General features: G+C 35.1%; 1 protein-coding gene across 8 annotated transcripts in view; it reads right to left on the reverse strand.

Annotated features, from left to right (window-relative positions):
* The window catches only part of Elf1 (E74 like ETS transcription factor 1), a 104,681-nt gene that overhangs the window by 36,945 nt on the left and 45,723 nt on the right, over nucleotides 1-22,013 (reverse strand). For 5 of the 8 annotated variants that reach the window (XM_021257914.2, XM_087197299.1, XM_004844263.4 and 2 more), the window contains one exon: nucleotides 10,178-10,481. In XM_021257914.2, coding sequence (XP_021113573.1) covers nucleotides 10,178-10,249 — 72 coding nt within the window. In that variant the 5' untranslated portion in view covers nucleotides 10,250-10,481. Of the gene's footprint in view, nucleotides 1-8,892; nucleotides 9,000-10,177; nucleotides 10,482-11,075; nucleotides 11,246-22,013 lie in introns of those variants that run through there. The other 3 variants (XM_021257915.2, XM_087197302.1, XM_087197301.1) reach the window with 3 other exon arrangements.

Consider the following 22,013-nt stretch of genomic DNA (forward strand, 5'->3'; position numbering starts at 1 on the left):
CTGGGGTTGCTGGTTATTCCCAAGGGCCTTCCATTTAATTTTCACCTGCAGCCAGTGTTCACTGCAGGTTATAATCACCTCCTCAAAACCATGAATGGACACAAAAAGCATGAAGAGCCCAAGTAACAAAATAGTGATTTTCATTATTTCAGGTCTTGGTCCAGGGTTCCACAAGAAACAGGAAAAAGTTTTTGAGTTTCAGAGCCACTACTGAAAGAAGGTTGGGCCGGGGATTTAGCTCAGTGGTTTTGCCGCTTGCCCTGGAAGCGCAAGGACCCGAGTTTGATCCCTGGTACAAAAAAAAAAACAACAAAAAACACCCTTAGGAAGAAGGTTGTTTTACTTTTATTGGCTCCAGAAGATTATGTATTTCTCAAGAAGGCCTGCTTTTCTCTTGCACAAAAAATGCAAAGGTCTAAGTAAAAAAGTCTTTTCTCCAGGGCCCACCATAACATTTGAAATTCCACTGTAGATCTCTGTGCAGTTATTTAAATAAAGTCTAATCCTAGTGTACATCTTTCATGCTCTTTAGTCTTTGCTCAGAGTTTTCTTTTTGTCAGAATAAATTACAATTTGGCCACACATTTCAAAAAGTAAGACAGTCAATAAAAATTCTTAGTTTTCTTATTAGAATGCCCACATTAAAAGCTTCATGGTTATGTATGTATGTAGCTATATGTGAACACAGTTATGAGCTACAAAGAAGCGGGTACATGAGAGGAGAGTAATACATTTTAACCAGGTTCAAATGTTTACTTTTTATAAATTATGTTGGTAATAAACATCACAGTAGTCACTATGAGATTGGTATTTTAAATATGCAGAATCCAAATAACTCAAGAATTTAAATAAGATTATAATTAATGGGGCATTTTCTACTTCTACAAAGCCTTTAAGAATCTTCTACAGTATATACAGTAAGTCTCCAATTTATGAACATGTTCCATTCCAAGACAACGTTCATAAGTCAGATTCATTTCTAATCCAACAAAGTCGGTCTTTTCTTTCAAATTAATTTTATTGGTACACTTTTGATATACATAGTGATCACATCCATTATAGAGAATTTGTATCTGTATATATCTTTTTTTCCCTCCATTCCCCTCCCTTCCCTTCAATCCTTCTTCCCTGCTCCCTTTATAAAACTTTGTTTCTATTGTTTTCCTTCCATTCTTTTATTTTTTATCCCTCCCTTTCCTTCCCCCTGCCCTCTGCTTGTTCCCTTTTCCTTTTGAACATTTTCTTCCTACTTCCCATTATCTATCCTCCACTTGGGTGCTTATTTACCCTTTAGGTTTCTCATGCAAGAGAAACAATGCAATATTTAAGCATGCATGTCCAATTTATTTCACTTAAAATTTTAATCTTGAGGTGCACTCATTTACCCAAAAATGTCTCAAGTTTATCTTTCTCTATGGCAGAGAAAATGTATATTCCATTGTATATAAATAACACATTTTCTTTATCCATTCATCCACCGATGGGCATCTGGGCTGTTTCTAAGACTAAGTTATTACAAATTGTGCTGCTATAAACATGAGTGTGCATATATCAATGTGGTAGAATACAATCTGGTATGATAACCCTTTCGAGAAGATACCTGGAAGGGGCATAGCTAGGTCCAATATAACAATCTCTAGTTTTAGTTTTTTGAGGAATCTCTATACTGACCTCCATAGTGATTGCACCAGTCTACACTCCCACCAACAATGGAGAAGTGTTCCTTTTTTCCCCACAGCCTTGCTAGCATTTGTCATTAGTTGCTTTCTCAATGATAGCCATTCTTTCTGGAGTAAGATGAAATCTTAATGTTGTTTTAATTTGCATTTCTCGAATGACCAGTGATGCTGAACATTTTTCATATTCATTTGTTGTTTGTACTTCATCTGAGAAGCATCTATTGATTTCAGGTGCCCATTTTTGGATTGGGTCTTTAAATTCGGGGATCTGATATTTTTTGAGTTCTTTATATATTCTAGATATTAGTCCTTTGAGGAATAGCTGGTAAAATTTTTTTCCCTTTTTGTGGGTTGTCTCTCCAGTCTGTTGGTGATTTCTTTTGCTCTACAAAAGCTTTTTTGTTTCTTTTGGGTGCTGGGGATCGAACTTGGGACCTTGCACTTGTGAGGCAGGAGGCAGAGCTGAGCTAAATCCCTGGCTCTGTGCAAAAGCTTTTTAATATGATGTGATCCCAGCTGTTGATTCTTTGTAATATTTCCTGTGCGACCAAGGTTTTGTTCATGAAGTCTTTGCCTACCTACACTTAGGTCTTTAAGAGTTTTACCCAGTCTATCTTGCAGCAGATTGTTTCTATTTTAATATTTAGATCTCTAATCCATTTCAATTTTAGTTTAGTGCATGGTGAGAAATACGGGTGTAGGTTCAATTTTCAGCACGTGGAAAGCCAGTTTTTCCTGCACCATTTATTAAAGAGGATATCTTTACCAAAGAAAAAGAGGATATCTTTCTTCCAGTGAAAGTGTTTGGCCTCTTTGTCAAAGATAAGGCAGCTGAGTGTGTTTGGAGTTGTTTCTGCATCCTCTATTTTGTTTCACTGATCCTCAGGTCTATTTTTTTGCCAGTACCACGCTGTTTTTATCACAGCAGCTCTCCAACAAAGTAAGTGTTATACAGTATACTTATGAACTTATACAGTACACCTATAAAAGTTCACAACTTGAATGTCTGTAAGTCAGAGATTGACTGTACACAGCATATAATAAGGCAAGACATTTCTGAATATTGGCAGTTTAGCAACAAGAGAGCCTTTCACAAAATGGAGAAATCATACCAGCTCATCACAGGCAATGACAGAAATTAGACCTACAAAAAAAAGAGGGAGAAAGTGGGCCAGGGATTCAGTTCAGTGGCACCATGCCTACCTCACAACCACAAGGTCCTGAGTTCAATCTCTAGCACAGAGAGAGAGACAGAGAGAGAGAGAGAGAGAGCGTGAGAGAGAGAGAGAGAGAGAGAGAGAGAGCGTGAGCGCGCGCACACAGGCAAGCTGATCAATGATGCCAGGTCATACTGTATCAAACCAAACAAAATGCTATAATGTTACAGGAAAGGGCTCTCCTATAGAATAAATCTGCTGCATTTTTTAAAATCCCGAGTGACAAATTTATTGGTATATTCTAGAAATCAAGGCAGCCATTCCTAATTATCAAATGAAAAAATAAAAAAACTAAATTAAAAAGCTGAATGAATATGTATTCAACTCACAAAAATCGCCTTCATTATTGAAACATATCCAAAACAAATGGATAATATAGTGTTAATTGAAATAGAAAGGTGACAAAAATTTTTACAGTCACATAATAAAACTAAGATATAGCAAAGGCATCAAATATTTATGAGTGATTTTTAAAAATAAAACAGTATATTTAGAATCAACAGGAAAGGTACTAGTTTCCTTATTTACCCAGCAAGTCTACTGTAGGCAACTGAGTACTTTCTGAGAGAACAGAAGTTGCCAATTTTATTTTCAACAAAAAAACTTATCAATACAAATCTCATTTTAAATAAGTATTCTTTTGCAAAGTAAACAGAATGGAAAAATACAATGGGGTATAACCACACAATGAAATATCACTGAGCAACTAAAAGAATTAAGTACTGACACATGCTACAACCTGAATAAACCCTGAAAACATTAACACATAAGTGAAAGAAGCCAGTCACAAAAGACTACATATTGTATGGTTCCAGTTGTATGAATTGTCCAGAATGGACATATATACAGAGATAGAAAGTAGATTTGTGGTTCCCAGGGGCTGCAAGGGGACAGTAGGTAGAAATAACACATTACTGTGAATGAACACAGACTTGGGGGGTGATAAAATATTCTAAAATTGACTATAGTGATGGACACACAACTTTGTGTATAGACTAAAAACCAACAAATTATACTTTTAAATAGATAAGTTATATCACAATAAAACATACCTGTATATGCAGCCTTTTTTTGTCAAGTGTATGGTTTATCTACTGTAATTACACTAACAAATTACAATCAATAACACTTTTTTGACTAAAATGCAAAGTAAAACAGTTCTTCCAATTTAAAACTACTTTTTCACCACAACATGTAGCAGGAACTAGCATAATTCAAATAGGTGAAGGCTCAGGGTGGTTATAATTTCCAACTTTTTCACTTAGTAGAAATGTAACTACAGACAAGTTGCTCCTTTTCTCCTGGGCCTCACTTAAATCCTCTATAAAGTGAGAATGTGAGGACCTACCCTCATTAAGATTGCAGTAAAAATTAAGTAGGATAATCTCTGTTAAAAACATGAGGAAAATGCTCAATAAACTCTAGTAAAATTCACCCTGAATGTTTCTGGAGCCTGCCTATGCACTGTCATCATCTACATTCATTTTTATCATATATCCCAACTTCTAGCCCTCCACACATTGCTGGTAATAAATCACACACAGACCACTATCAAACTCATTCCTTCTATCCTATTTTACTAGAAACACTTAATCTCTAACCTAACAATATTTCCATCCTTGCTGAAAAAGAAAAGACAGGTTTGTACACTCATATGTACATCTCAATCTACAACATACACTTTCATTTTCAAAATGTACCAGCATCAAAAATGCCCGACAGCTCGAAGAAATCTAAGAAATAGGAAAACTATAGGGATGTTAGTTTTTCCAAACAATAATAATACTAAAACCTGAGAAAACTGTTTTATTCACCATTTAAGCTTTTTTTTAAAGGTGCTTGAGGTGGTTTTCACTAAACTTGTACAACAGAATAGTCCACAATATTACCAGAAAAACAGACACCATAAATGATTGTTTCAGGTATTGAAGCTGTAGTGACATAGTCATAATGTCCACACACTAAATGAGAATGTGAACATTAGGTCTCAAGAAAATATATACTATAGTTAGGAGAAAACAGATCATTTTATCAACAGATTAAGAAGAAAAGCTTTTAAGAAGACTCAATCAATAGAGCTAAGAATGTAGCTCAGTGGTAGAGCACTTGGCTAACATTTATGAGGTTCTGGGTTCAATCCCCAGTATTGCAACAATAGCAACAACAGAAAAAAAGGATTCACCTTAGAGGTATATTAAGTAGAAAAAGGAAAAAAAATGACAAACCCTGTCTTCAAGTAATTTGGCACTATTTGGGAAAATTTGTAATGTGTGACATTACAAAGTGATACAGGAATAAGAGGATAAAGTTGTTAATTCATGAGTGGATGATTTTTGGGGTCAGTTACTGAATGAACTAAGTAGATTTTGTTCTAAGACTTGAAAGATAATTAGAATTTAAACATACAATAGGTATGAAATGTGGTATATCATTCCTGAACAGACAGTAAGAAGGCAGGAAAGCATTTGAGAAAATCACATGATAGGCTGGCAAAAATGAAAAATACTGTAGTGCAAGAAGAACATGGCCCAGTCAGTTACACTGTGAACAGTTTCTAACTGTAAGTGCTAAGATGTTCAGATTGATCATGCAGTCAAGAAAAATCCATTAAGTTTTGATGCATTTCACTGCTCTAAAACACCTCCTCCCCCCCTTCTTCATCTATAGAATACACTGATCTTCCTTTAAGATCTAATTCAAATGTAACATTCATAGTGAAGCTTTCCCGAAGTCCCAAAGTGGTCAATGTCTATAATTCTCTGAATCCCCAGCCCTCTGGCTTTACCCCTGATACTACATTGAGTACTGATTCCCAAACACTGCATAAAAAAAGTCACTTGGCAACTTCTAAAAGGAGAACAAGGCAATGTTATCCTTTAACCTCCAGGAATCAACAGTCAAAGCAGGACAACTTATAACCTAGGAAAGAAAGTCCTAAGACTATTCTCATTCTGCGGTAAGAGTCTGTAAGTATTTGTTCTACTTGTTCGTTTTTTCCAGGCAAGTCACCAAACTTCTCTTATTAAGCTTAAATACTATGATTTGCTAAAAATATTACTTTTAAAAACAAAAACTGAAAAAAGTATATCAAAATTATAAAAATTTTAAATACCAGGTGTTTTTTATTAAATTAACTTCTGGAATATTTAAATAAGTGGCCAGTTTTCTTCTGTTTAGAACCTTGTATCTACAGATTTTAGCTTTCTTCTTATTCTTATACATTTATCAGGCAAACACATCTGTTTAAAGCACCTTCACATAAAAGGACAAGCACTTCAAAATTGTATATAAGTACTTCTTTCTCAGCTAGAAATATTTCCACTTTAGAACTGACAGCAAGAACAGACTTCTAAACTGTCCACACCAACAGTGCTGACATTTCCCTTCCCACATCAATCCCCACCATCTCTACCCAAAAGTTTCAAAGCATTTTGAAGAGTAGGAATTTATATAAAAGAAAATTACCAAGGTGCTGGCAAAGAGACATAAGACAATATCAATTTCTTTAGACTAGACTATTACATATATAACCTAGACCATAATCGAAAACAGGAAATAATTCTAATTTGGTGCTTTCAGCAATATGGGATCATAAAACAAGATAAGCTGTTCTTTAAAAGACAAAATTTTAGCTGGGGATTTAGCTCAGTGGTTCCGCCCACCTGCCTCACAAGCACAAGGACCCGAGTTCAATCCCCAGTACCATAAAAAAAAAGACAAAATTTTTTTAACTTTAAAAAGTTAAAAATCACAACAGTTTATGTAACAAGCTAACTCTAATAAAATTTATTCAAAACTCTATCTTAATGGGGAGTATCCTATTAGATATCAAATCTATAAATGGTATTAATGAAAACAATGTAATACTGGCACTATAAAAACAGTTAATGAAATGGAGTATACTATCAAGTTCAAAACTGAAGTCTGTATATTCGAGGAATGATTGAAAAACAGGGTGAATGTTTAAATTTTTAAAAATTTATTACATTAAAAGATATTGCCATTAACCGTCCTCAAAATAATCATGCTTTGAACACATCTTGCTTTTATCCCATCATTCTTGCCAATTTTTGAAGCAGTACTGGAAATCTTCTTAGTGTCTTTAGCTGCATTGTTATAGTGGTCTCAATTTAATGTTTTTATGAGCCTGCTTTTTTGTTGGCTGGTACTTAGCAACAGCATTCATCACATTTTTTTTTTTAATCACAGCTGGTAAAGACATGAAAGAGGACTTCTAGAACTGCTTCATTAAGCGGCAAGAATGATGGGATAAGCATGTCCAAAGCAAGGGGAAATGTTTTGCAGGGGATTAATGGCCATGTATCTTTTATTGTGATAATATTTTTAAAATTTAAACACACAGTATTTTTGATCAGCCTTTGCATACACAGATGTGATGAAAAATGATAGTGCTCAGTAAATATTAGCTATCTCCCAAGCATGGTTCTAAGAATTTTACAAATAGCAACTCATTTAATCCTCAGAAAAATCCTATAATTTAGGTTTTAACCTCATTTTGTAGATATGGAAATCAAAGCACAGAGAGATTAAGTAACTTGCCCTAGGTCACAGAGGTACCAAACAATGGAGCCAGTACTCAACCAAGGCATTCTGATTTCAATATCTGAGCTCTTAATCATTACTGTCACTAGCAGGGTCTGTTCTAAACCCAAAAAAGGATGTTGGCCGCAATATTGTACTAACAGCAAAATTCTTGTAATAGCCATGATCAAGGACTAGGGAAATAAAGTAACATGCCATTCATCATACTGAAAAATAAATGATGCAGTGGATTCACCGCCTGCTGTGCAAGCGCAAGGACCTGAGTTTGATCTCTGGTACCAAAAAAATAAATAAATAAAATAAAATAAAATAAATGATGCAGAACCCTACATACATATACACACACGAAGTAAAAACAAGTCACCAAGAAGTTTAGCATAATTTCATTTCTACCTTAAAACTATCTCCATGTAGTTTGTACATAATACAGTTCATTTTTATCTAAAAAAACACATCAATGTAAAAAGAATTAAGATATATTATGTACATGTCTAACTCCCTATGATAAATCATTAGTTATCATTATGTACTGTAAACATGTACTAATAAAAATATGAAATACATCAAAAAACAATGTTCATTTCTTTTGAGGATAGAGATTTTCACTATTTTTTGTATTAAGTGACTTTTTAATAAATGGCAAGTTGTTACTCTATATTAAAAATAAATTGAACTAACAAGCAAATACAAGGGGGTAGAACCATAGTTTATACAAGATGATGATAAGACTGACACCACTAGATCTATCCTTATGCCAAGCAATTAAGTTTTTCCCATGCTCATGGGAACTGTAACAACTGTAAGCATGGCCAAGTTTCAAACATTCTGACACTGATTATAAGACAGTAAGATTGTTGTGCATCACTGCAGGAATATACATCACAATATCATTAGGGAAAGTCAAACTGCTAAGGTTCAAATTATGTCTACATTACTTATTAGCTGTATGATTTGGGGCAAGAAGTCATTTAACCTCTTCATGCCTTAATTTCCTCATCATAAAATGAAGATATCAGTATTTACCTCATGTGGTTGATATTTGTAAAGCCCTTATAATATTATCTGCAAAAAAGAAACCAATACAGGTTCATTTTATTCAATTAAAATAAATAACTGAAGAAAATGCAGGGCTAGTGATGTGGTTCGATGATAGTATGCTTAGCTTGCAGAAGGCCCTGGATTCAGTTCCCAGTATCACATAAAAAAAAAAAAAAGGAAAATACATATATGTACATGTTGATATTACCATGTACCCCTTCCAAAGATATAACCTCTCCTAGACAAATCAAGTGTATCATATGTAGTTAAGTGTATAAGTACTGTTTCGGAAAACTTTAAAGCCACATATATGCATGTATAAATATGGTACCATAATGTAAAGTGCGCTTTTCATAGTCAAAAGAGGGATAAAAGAATACCAGTGAGTGGCTTACAGCTCTGTCCTCCGCTGCCACACCCTGAGATGAACATTCACCACATCAAGCCTGGGGACCTATCACAGGCTCTTTCATCTAGGAGGGCAGCATACACATTTTCAAACCTTAACAGATACATAACATCCTGTTTTAAAACAAATTCAAAACACTTTCCTCTCCTAAAATATATTTTCTATTGTTTCTAGTTTGAATCCATTATCACTATCACAGTATTTTTTAGTTGGGACCAGACAATCTTCTCCCTTAAAATTTTTCCTTCGTAGTTGAAGCTCATCTTGATTTTAGAACAAGTTAATCTAAATTCTCCCCTGTTGGGGGTTTATTTATAAACTTTTTATTCTGCCACTTCAATGAACGTTACAAACAACTAAGAAATTATAATGTCTTGACAAAGCTGAGAATCACTTTCATTATTTACAGTAACTATATCTATAATAAAAGCATGACAAAATTGGCCTATTAAAGTTAAATATTTAGGGTTAGGTTTATTTCAACATATAAATCAACTTTTATTAGACATATTTTAAACGTATTGGTTCTCAAAATATTTTTCCTAGTAAATTGATTGGACATCCAACACTCTATTTCTCCCACATCATATCTTACATTCCCCACATAACCTGTTTAAAATGAAATAAATTAGAAAGTCTCAAATACTCCTAGCCCTTGGAGGAAGTTATGCAGGGGCTGGAATTAAACTGAAATCCTTTATGAAATATCTCTTAGATTTCTTTAGCATTTGGAAAACAGTAATTGGCATATCATATATAAATTCAATGAAAGCTGATTTAGAAATTCTCCTACAGATGATGAAATCCAGATCTAGAGAAGTTAAGTAACTTCCTCAGAGTCACATGCTTTGGACTGAAAAGATGTGTGATTATGGGACTGCTAATATCACTTCATCTGCTTGAAGAAATAGCACACAACTATAAACATTAATAATGTACATTAACATTTATTATGTTTTCTAGAATTTTTCAATTGAAAAATTAGGCATTTACTGTTAAGTAATAAGCCATTTACTGTTAAGTGTAATTTAAAAAAAAAAAAAGCAAAGCAACAATGACAACAACAATAAAAAACAAGCTAGACCCCAAAGTATTACTTATTACCACATCAAAGCTAAGGATAAAATTTATACTTAATGAATTAATTGGCACTTAAAATATAAGAGCATAAATTGCCTCCAAATATTTACATTTCTTTTAAAGTAATTTTCTGTTGCAAATGAAAAAACACAGCAAGTTTATTAAAATCCAGTTTTCTCTAAGTCTCATACCTGTTGTTCATCCTCCATGACGTTACTAGCAAATTCAAATACTAGGTCGTTCTGTTGGACAACAGCAGCCATAATAAAGCATTCCTCTTAGATCCACATGAGAAAAAAATTCCAAACAGGTTCAAGGACCAGGTAGCAGAGTCCACTGACAAATTTGGGTAAAACCTCTCAGCCAAGTCCGTGAAATTACTATATACCCAAGGTGTTCTTTAAAGAAGGTTCTTCAGATTTTCTTGGTTCACAGATATCCTAAGCAAACAGTGCCAATTTTTTCTAAACTTTTTCTTCTCTTAAGCTTTTTGACCTGAAAAATAAAACATTAAATTCATTGTGAAGAAACAACCACCCATTTAAAACATAACTGATATAGTGCACAGTATTTCCAATGAGTTTGCTATAGTTTCTAAATAAAATCAACATGACCAACAAATACAGACTTATCGTTTAGATATATTTTTAGATACTTATTTTTTTAGATACATATTTTCCTTGAAGACTTCATTCCTGCTAAGAGCACTCTTACTTTTGAAAATGAAGAGATTTTCTCCTTCTCTCAGTTAAACTTTAAAGTACTTTAAAAAAAAAAATGCAGCGTTAATAACAAGGTTTGCAACTGCAATAATGGACATATAAATAATTTTCTGCTTTCCATTAATCCAGTAAACCACCTACAAAAAATTATTAGTCTATGAGTAATTTCATAATATATATTTTTGCCCTTAATAGAAGCATTCAGACAGCATCCTTGTTAGGCCTGATAAATGTAAGAATTTAAAACCTAATGAATTTAAAATTTAGTACATACTATTGTAAGAGATTTTAAAAATAAGCAGAAATTAAAGCCCACTTTTTCTGTTCCTTAAAAGGATTCTGATAGGTAGAATGCTTTAAGAGTTACCATGCTTAAGCCTGTCTTCAGTGACTTCTTTTTTAATGCACTGAAATGTACCCTTATCTCTAGGACAGGCTTGTAAGCCAACAGGAAGGAAACAGCACTTAACCACGTCATGGCAAATTAGAACATGCAAAGAACTGCACTTTATAATAGTAGAAAAACAGAAACAACTTAAGAGCAAAAACAATTTCATAGCTGAGGGAAACATGCTTTAAAAATGTCTGCCAAAGATGGTTCTATATATATATAAAAAAGTTACCACTATTAACAAAAGTAAATGTAAAAAATTAATTTAGGAGTGGGTGAGAATGGGAAGCCACTGGGTTGGAACTGAGTTGACTGAGCAAAAACTAAATTAGTGAGTAATTAAATACTGTATGAAATGGTAATAAACATAAATATGACATAAGACGATGATACAAAAATAATCATATTAAATAACATCTAGTTCTTTGAAATAGCATTTATAATTTTAGTACAAATATTTCAAAAAGAAAGCTGATTTCAAACAAAAGACGGACACCAATTTCCTTTTTTTTGGGTACCGCGGATCAAACTCTGGTCCCTATGTTTGCAAGGCAGGCAGCAGAACCACTGAGCTAAATCCCCAGCCCTATTTCCTAATAATGTTAAAGGGACAAGTTTGGGGGAAAAGCTGACATGAAAATCAATTTTCCAAAATCTTAAATCCAACTAGTATATGCACTAGCCCCTGTATCTATATTAACAGAACTTCATTAATATTTTTCTGTAGAATATCTGGAAAATTTAGAAATCCGTTACATAATAAAAAATAAAAATGAGCTGGATATGTAATGCAGCAATAGAGCCCTTGGCTTGCATGCATGAGGCCCTGGGTTCAAGCCCTACTATGTACTAATTGAAAGCCAAAAAGAAGTCTCTTACATAAATATCTGCAACAAAAGTGCCTTACCATACTCCAAAATGCTTTTATATAATATTTTATGCAACCTTTTGATACTTACAATAGATCATTTTCTTCCCTGCTCCCATAGTTTTGTATTGCCCTTTGATCTGTACAAGCAGCCACTCACAGAAGAATCTTCTGTATTTGCTACTTCTTTGAGAGCAGCTAGGATTTTTTTTGTTTTCCCTGTGATGTGCTAATTATGTAAAACTGGTAAGACACTTGAAGGAGAGATTTGATTTCCAGGAGATGGCATAGATTATTTTCAACCATATATTTATCTGGAACAACTGAAGAAGAGGGGTTTGTAGATTTCTCCATCATTTCTTTAAATCTTAGTTTTACTAATATTCATTCCCAATTCTACCATTATCATACCATCTCACTTTACACGTTCACTCAGCCCAAAAAATGAAAAGGAAACACTTATAAGCCTTTTCATAAGACTAACCATAACCCATTAACTCATTAAAATAGTTTGAAATTAAAAAAAAGGTTTGAAATATTTTTTACTGACACTTTTCTTTCCAGTTCTTTAAATGTAGTATGATTTACATCAAAAATGTGGATATGGAGAAAACAATTATGAAAAACACCACACTGTAGTTAGTCAAGTAATCAGATTTGAACTTCCCCAAACAAGGACAGTAATGGTCCCTCAGATCCTGCTGAATAAGAGCAGAGAAAAGAACAGTAATTTTAAAATAAATCTCATTAAAAAGCTCTTTCCATACCAAGTTATACACAAAATGGAAAAAAAAAGTTAACATCACAAAGTGACTAAATCATTCCTTACTGCATTCAATATTCTCATAATTCGAAAAGAAAATTCTACACCCTAATCTTTTTGTTTCAAATATTCAAGGAATTGAAAAAAGTTTAGAAAAAATTTTAAAATATGTCTCTAGGGGTTAGGGATTTAGCTCAATGGTAGAGTACTTGCCTACTATGCACAAGGCTCTTTAGGTTTGATCTCCAGCAGCACTTTAAAAATAGTTTCTTTAATTTACAAATATAACCATGTATTGTTTACTCACTTACTTTTGTGATTCTGCTAAGCAAGCATTCTACCTCTGAGCCATAATCCCAGCTTCTCAATTATCTTTTTTAAGTAACTAACCAGCATAACTACCTAAAATTAGGTATTCTCTTTTTTTTTGACACAGGGCCTCAAAATGCAGTCCAGGTTGGCCCTGAACTCATTATGTAGCCCAGGTCATGGCAATCCTCCTGCCCCAGTCTCCTGAGTGATAGGATTACAGGCATGTGCCACCACACTCAGGTATTTTTAAAATTAAATTTATTGGTACATTTTAGGTATGCATTATGACCACAATCATCATAGGGAATTTGTACCTGTACATGACATATCTTGTTCTTATTTTTTCCCATTCCCCTTCCCTCCTTTCTACCTCTCCACCCTTCCCTATTTACAAAAGCTTTGTTTCCATTTTTTCCTTCTTTTCTCATTTGTCTTTCCATCTTTCCTTTCCCCCGCTTCCCCCTCCATAGTTTCCCTTCTCCTTTGAACATTTTCTTCCTATTTCACAATATCTATTATACATTTTGGTCCTCATTTACACCCAGGCAGGTATTCTTTAATTGACAGAAAAAATAGGCATTCTTTAACAGGAGGATGTGATGCAGAGGTGAGTGACATACCAATGTCTATTTGCTTTTTGTTTCTGTTTTTGTTTTTTGCAGTACTAAGAATTAAATGCAGAGCCTTGAGTATACTAGACAATCCATAACTATACCTAACTTTATTGAAAGTATAATTTTATTTCATGTAAATGAAGCACAAATTGATGAGTTTTTGTTTTTTGTTTATAAAGTCTCAGATTTCTGATGGCATATACAAAGATGAAATAAATCTTCACAATCTTGATCAAGCTCACCTTAGATTCAGGCATATAGGAGAAGGACACAGAGAAAGAAAAGGGGGTTGTGTGATACAGAGACAATATGAATCAGGCTGAGGGCTCCATGCCAAACAGGCTGCTTTGCCTTTTTGCTGACACTCAGGAACAGTTCCATGACTGAGGGCAAGCCACAATTACTGCCCAGACCTGAAATTCCAGTTTTTTCACATAGTTCTTCACTTTCCATCATTGGCCACTTGGGACTTACCTGGTGTCAGATTACACTCAGGCAGCATTTATAACACCTTACAAAACAGCCAAACAGATCACATACCTAGACCTGTACATACCTGTGGTCTCAAGATTAACTCCTTTTCTGAGTATGTTTCAAAAACAAAGAGAATTTAAAACTGAAAGGGAAGTACCCAAAAGTAATCTGACATAGCTTTAACTCTGTTTATAAAAAAGTTTATGAAAACTCCATTCCTGTCTCAAAAAGGCTGAAAGTTTTTATCAAATATCATAAACTTATTATGCAAATTAACTTAGGGAACTTTCTTTCATACAGCACCTAAATCTGAACTCTGATTTAAAAAAAAGAAAACACCTGGCCAGAGAATACAAACATGCTAAAATCTCCTAATCAGCAAAACCTGTTTGGGCAGTTAAAAAATTTCTCTCCAACAGGCAAGAATTAACATGCAAGGAAATTCTGTTTCACTTCTGTGGCTGTTTATTCCTCCTAGTTAATACTTTCATGGTAGGAAAAAAAATTCTCTAGTGCAATAGTTTCCCCATCTGTAATAATAGCAGATTCCCATCAGTAATAGAGTTACACTCTGGCAATGACTAAGTGGAAAAGGCTAGAGATATATTGTTCAAAAGGCCCTCCAGGATATTTTAGTACGTGACTGCCTTCCCTACCTCCATTGCCCACATTGCAAAATAATCTTCTGGTAGAAACTATTCTCCTTTAAGATCCACTCTTACAAAGAAACCTACCATCAACTCAAAGCAAAATTTTAAAGTCATATAAATCACTCAATGGCCATGGATTGTGTTGTTAAGTGATAGCTCCTTCATATACCATTTGATTGACCCTTACCAACATTATTCTAGCTCCCCTCTAGAAGTTTTTCAGCCTGGAACAGATCACCAAAACGAAGACAATCACCAAAAACAAAAATATGATTTATTTCTCTATTTAAAATTTATCATGGCTTCCACTACTTATTGGAAAACTCCAGGCAATAAGCAAGTTAAATAGCTATTCATAAACTAGAGACATTTATAGCTAAGTGGATGCACATTGAGGCCATACTCTTCAGTGAAATAAATAGGACACACATATGTAAATACCAAATAGTTTCTCTGGTGTGAAAAACGAAAAGTGTAAATAAGGATCAAAATGTATAACTGATATTGTGAAATAGGAAGAAAAGGTCTAAAGGAGTAGGGGAAGTGGAAGGGGTAGGGGAAAGAAAAGGGAAAAGAAAAAATACGAGAAAAGGAAAAAAATGGAAACAAAGTCTTTGTAAATAGGGAAGGGAGGGCAGGGGAATGGGGAAAAAATAAGAACCAAGATACATCATATAAAGGAACAAGAACTCAATGATGAATGTAACTGTACTGTATACCTAAAATGTACCAATAAGCTTAATGAAAAAGAAATAGCTATTCATGATGTGGCAAAGGTGTGAGGAAACTAGTCAGATTTGCAAGACACAATCTGAATATGCTGACTAGAAAGGGAAAAGCTACAGTAAACTATAGTTCTTGGGGGGGGGGGGGGCGGGTACCGGGGATTGAACTCAGGACCTTGTGCTTGTGAGGCAGGCACCGGAACCACTAAGCTAAATCCCCGGCCTGTAAGCTATAGTTCAATGGAACAAATACCTCTATGGAATAGAATAAAAGCTCAGAAAGAGATTCACTTAAATAGTCAACTGACCTTTGACAAAAGAATAAAGGCAATATAATGAAGAAAGGGTAGTCTTTTCAACAAACAGTCCTTGAACAACTGAACATATACATGCAAAAACTGAATCTGGACAGAATCAAAACACTTTCCGAACATTAATTCAAGCTGTATCACAGATCTGAATGTAAAATGTTATACTATAGAACTTCTAGAGGAAATCTAGATGACTATGATTTGCTGGTGAAAGATATGACACTCAAGGTACAATCCATGAAAGAAAGAATTGATAACCTGGATTTTATTAAAATTAAATATTTCTGTTCTGTGAAAGACAATGACAAGAAAATAAGAAAGGTCACACCGTGGGAGAAAATATTTGTACAGAACACACCTGCTAAAAGACAAAAAAATATGTAAAGACCTCTTAAAAGTTAACAAAAAAATTAAAACTTAGAAGGAAACAAACAACCCAACTTAAAAATGATCCAAAAGACCTTAACTGACATTTTACCAAAGAAATACAGATAAACATATGAAAGATACACAATAACCAGGAATAGTAACACACACCCATAATCCTAGCTACTCAGGAGGCTGAGGCAGGAGGATCACTAGCAGGAGGCCAGCCTGGGGAACTTCACCTGTCTCAAAATTTAAAAAAATAATGTGGAAGGGGGCTAGAGATGTACTCAGTGGTAGAATGCTTAAATGTATGAGGCCCTGGGTCCAATTCTCAGTTACCTGCCCCCCCAAAAAGAGGATATACAATAAGCATATGTTATGGTTGAGATCTAAAATAGTCCTTAGAAGTCTCATGTGTTGGGAAGGTGATTGGATCATGGAGGCACTATTCTCATCAGTGGATTCATGCTTAACGCGCTGTTCAGAGGTGAGCCTCCCCCCTCCACCCCTTGCTCTCTCTGGAAACTGTAAGCCAAATGAAACTTCTCTTCTTTTAAGTTATGGGAATCAGGTATTTCATTCCAGCAATGGGAAAGCTGACTAAGATGCATATGAAACATAGTCCAGATCCTATGTCATCAGGGAAAAACAAACTAAAATGATGAGATAACTATTACATACCTTTTTAAATGTCGCAAATTCAAAACACTGATAACACCAAACACTAGCACAGATGTGGGACAATAGGAACTCTCACTGCTGGTTGAAATGCAAAATGATACGGCCACTTTGGAACACACTTTGGTAGTTTCTTACAAAACTAACATATTCTTACAACACAATGTATTCACCTCCTAAAAAGCTGAAAACTTATGTCCACAAAAAAATATGCATACAAAAATCTATAAAAACTTTATTCAGGGCCAGGAATTTAGCTCAGTGGTGCTGCTGCCTGCCTCGCAAGCACAAGATCCTGAGTTCAATCATACTGTCCAATATTCAAAGTAATAAAAACATACTTCAGTAGGAGAATGCATAAACTGTGAGACATGCAAAGAATGGAGTATTATTCAGCACTAAAAAGAAATGAGCTGCCAGAGGAAGCACATTTGCAATCCCTACAATTTGGAAGGCTGAAGGAAGACTGCCACAAGTTCAAGGCCAGCTGGAACTGAGACCCTGTCTCAAAACAAAACAAAATAAAAAAAGTTCAAGGCCATTCTGAGCAACTCAGTATGACCCTATATAGCTCAATGATGATGAACTTGAGGATGATGATGGAGCCAGACATGGTGGCACAAGCCTGTAATCCCAGCACTCACTCTGGAAGGCTGAGGCAGGAAGACCACAAGTTTGGGCTCAGCCGGGGCAACTAAGTGACCTAGCAAGACCTTATCTCAAAATAAAAAAGGCCTGGGAACATGGTTCAGCAGCAGAACACTCAGCACAAGGCCCTAGGTTCCATGCCTAGTACTGCAATAAGAGGAAAGTAGGAGGGGCTAGGGATTTAGCTCAGTGGTAACCTGACTCCCTCCCAAGCACAAGGTCCTGAGTTCAATACCTGGTACCAAAAAACCCACAAAAAAAAAAAAAAAAAGAAGAAGAGAAAGGGAGGGGAAGGGTAGAGGAGGGGAAAAGGAGAAATGAGCCATTAAGCCCAAAAAAACATGGATGAAACTTAAATGTATATCACTGACAGTTGTCCAAACTCACTGAATGTATAACACCGCAAGTGAATCTTAAAAGTAAACTATGGACTTTGGGAGATAGCAATATAGATGCATAAATTATAACAAATGCACTACTCTGGTGGGGGAATGTTGATAATGGGTGAATCTATCCCTGTGTGGTACATGGTAGATATGTGTACCTTCCTCTCAATTTTATGATAAATATAAAATTGATCTTTAAGAAGTTTTTTTTTTTTGGTACTGGGGATTGAACTCGGGTCCTTGCGCTTTTGAAGCAAGCACTGGAACCACTGAGCTAAATCCCTGGCCCTTTAAGAAGTATTTTTAAGTATACCTCTATCACAACTTTATTATTCTTCAATACTGTTAGTCAGCTTTCAGTTACTGTAACAAATACCTGAGATAAACCAGCTTTTAAGGAGGAAAGGTTTATTTGGCTCATAGTTTTAGTCCATGATTTCTTGGGCCTATTGTATTGGCACCTGTGGTAAGACAGCACATCATGGCAGGGAGCATGGAATGGAGTAACCTGCCTGCCTCATGGGAGGCAGGAAGCAAAAGAGAAAGAAGGGCTGGGGTCCAAATAGGTATAGCTCGCTCCTTCCTTCCTTCCTTCCTTCTTTTCTTTTCTTTTCTGGTACCAGGGATCAAACTCAGGACCTTGCCCTTGCGAGGCAGGCAGCGGAACCACTGAGATAAATCCCCAGCCCTACACATATCTCCTTCAGGAGTGCACTGCCAATAACCTTACTTTCTTCTACTGGCCCAGCCTTCTAAAGATTCTACCACCTCCTAATAGCACCATGGGCTGAGGTTCAAGCTTTTAACACATGGGCCCTTGGATGACATTCAAGATCCCAATTATAGCAACTATATATTATAGCAACTATACCTCAAAAACATATGTTCCAGTATTTCTGCATTTTTCACTTACCCATTTCCCCCAATCCACCCTACAATTAAAGAAGCCAAACAAAATCTGCCCTGTTTTGATCCCACCAACCACCCACTTTGCCAGGCTGTCTGTGCCCACTGCCAAGCTCAATCCACATCTTTCCACATACTCTCTGACAATCACTTTATATTCCTGTCACTTCTTACAATCCTACTCCAAGTCACAGTACAATTCTTGAGGCTGAGGCAAGAGGATTACCAAGAGTTTGAGGCCAACCTGGGCTACATAGTGAGTTCAAGGCAGCGTGAATTAGATAGCAAGACCAACACCCCCCTCCAAATAAAAAAACTTGCCACCATACTTAAAGATATATACTCCAAGGAATTCAAAACATTTCCATGTGTTTCCAAGTTATCAACAAATCTGAAAGACATTTATTTATTTATAAGACAAGGTCTAACTATACAGTTCAGGCTGACTTCAAATTCAGTGATAATCTTGCCTCAGCCTCCCAAGTGCTGGGATTACAGGCGTGCACCACCACAACCAGCCTTTAAGACTTTTAGATCCCTGTGCACAAAATTTCCTTCTCTTGTGTGAAAAGACTCTGAATGACCAACCTACTGTTTTCATAATACAGATTTTTCTCTTTAATAGAATCCTATTTTTTAAAGTTTGGTTATAAAAAACATTCTAATATTCCATGTTAGGAAATTTAAAATATCATTTTTCTTATAATCATCCTTATAACTGTATGGCATCCACCTAAGCTTCTAAACTCAATGCATCCCCAAAGTACAGGAGCAAAACCTCAAGATGAGAAATTACAAAGCAGAAGAACATGAGCTTAGTATTATAAAATCTATATTTAAAATATAGATACTTCAGGCCGGGGATTTAGCTCAGTGGTTCCAGCACCTGCCTCATAAGCACAAGGTCCCAAGTTCGATCCCCAGTACCAAAAAATATATATATATAGATACTTCATAAATTATCATATAACTTTGCTTTACTGTTGTGTGAATCTTAGAAGCAACTTTAAGTACTACTAAGTAACTGAAGATTTATTTCATATATATTTCATATGTAAAACAGTTAAAATTTTAGGTCTTTCACCTTTCATAATATAATTTTTCAATCAATTCGTAAATCATATGAATCAATTTGAGTTACTGTTAACTAAAGTGCATCATGATCCTGGCAAGATATTTTCTCCAGTAGGAAACACTTTCATTACATTTATAAATAGAGAGAGGGAGACAATAAAAAGATCCCAAACATCTACATTCAGAGGCATCTCTGCTGTTGATTGACTGAGAGGTAAAAAGTTCATGAATATTGATTGTGTTTCTCCTAAATCCGCATTGCAGAAAATAAAGGAATGACACATGGTCCTTGTTCCCATGAATCCTACAACCTAGTTCAGAAACCAAGACAAAGATAAAACTAAACTCTACAAGACAGTATTTAATTGTTAATAAAGCTGGTCAATACCACATGTTTTCAGAAGGTCCTGAAGGTTTTCACATATGGTTTAAACAATAGAACATGATTACAAAACCCAATGCAAGTCACATTAAGGGGGTCTGGGAAGTATCATCCAAAAATGATGAGAACAGCTGAAACAAACATTCCACAGCTTGACTAATAGTCGTAGGTCACTAATATGTACACTGCCCTCCTTAAATTCTTCATTAATTACTTTATTATAATAAAGATTTTCAATAATGGTTTCAAACTTCCTAGGATATGGTAACATTCTTTGAAAAATAAAAATCACTTAACTGATCTAACTCCATATTTTGTTCTTTGCCTAAGAGAGGAGAAACAGAAACATGACAAGATTTTTCAAAAACTATGACTCATTACTGCAGCTTTTCTTACAAGTTATTCAACTGAACATCAAAACTACCTTTCATTCATTTGGATACCAGTGAAACTCTGAATATATCATCTATTGCATCTATGCATGAATGTATCTTTTCATTTAGTATAAAATATTTTGAATAGATGGTGTTGACCTTGTTATTTAATGAAGAAAGATGTGATATTCATGACAAATTCAAATTTCTTAGTCACTTGCAGAGACTGCTATCACCACCATTCAAGAAATCTTTACTTTCTTCCAGGGTGATGTTTAGAAGATGCTCCTGTGAAAATGATTATTTTGACCAAGTGAAACTGCATTTAAACCTGGTTCTTTGTTAGAGGTGTTTTCTGCTTATAGCTTTGCTTTCTCTTGGAAAGTTCAAGAATTCAAATGTGTCTTAGGAGAGATAACAGGCACTTACTAGATTTTTAAAACAATACTTCAGCATAAGACACATTTAGAAATTGTACTATAGCACAATAAAGTTCATTTATATTATCATTTGTTAATCGTACCTAATATCTAATAAGTGCTTTACAGTTTACAAAGCAAAAGATATACACTGCTTTACTTAGTCCATGAACCTTTCCAATAACAACTAACATTCTTGCACATACGAAACATTTGAGACTTCCTCCAGGAGATTAGGAAAGAAAGGATAATGAATCGGAAAATAATAGCTACTATTTATATGTCAGGTCCTATGCTAAATACTTTATTTCTTAGCCTTTGCATTAGTAATACCTCCCTTTACATATACATATGAGGGTACCAAGATTGAGACAGCCAACCAAATAAATGATGTCATGGTCAGCACTGTACTCCCAGATCTTATACAGACAGTCCATGACAAAGATTTGTCAAGAAATACTCAAAAGTATTCGGAGGTAGAATGGAGACTTAAACCCACATTCAACTTCAGTTCAAGCTCATTCATCTACTCATCCATTCAACAAATACCCACTGACCACCTGCAATGTGCCAGACCCCTCTCTAGGTGCTGGGAATACAGCAGTGAACAATGACCAAAATTTCTGCCCTTATACGGTTTATAATCTAGTGATCTCAAGCACATTATGTTCTCCCTCAAAATATTCTGCTTTTAAAATGTGGGACTGTCGGGCAGTATAGGCTCTTACCTTACAACCCAGGCATAAGAAGTTCTTCCACTCTCCTTTAATGTCTATCACCCAGGTACACCACAACCCCTGACAACTGAACCAAGAAAATATGACCTGCCCTACACTAAGAAAGGATTAAGAGTTATAGAGAGGAACAGGGATTTAGCTCAGTGGCGCCACGCTTGCCTCACAAGCATAAGGTCCTGAGTTTGATCCCCAGTACAAAAAAAAGAGTTATGGAGAAAAAGTGC

The sequence above is a fragment of the Heterocephalus glaber genome, unplaced genomic scaffold (genome assembly GCF_053883595.1).
Source record: "Heterocephalus glaber isolate CG9 unplaced genomic scaffold, H.glaber_assembly_v1.0 deba00001666, whole genome shotgun sequence".
NCBI classification, from domain to species: domain Eukaryota; kingdom Metazoa; phylum Chordata; class Mammalia; order Rodentia; family Bathyergidae; genus Heterocephalus; species Heterocephalus glaber.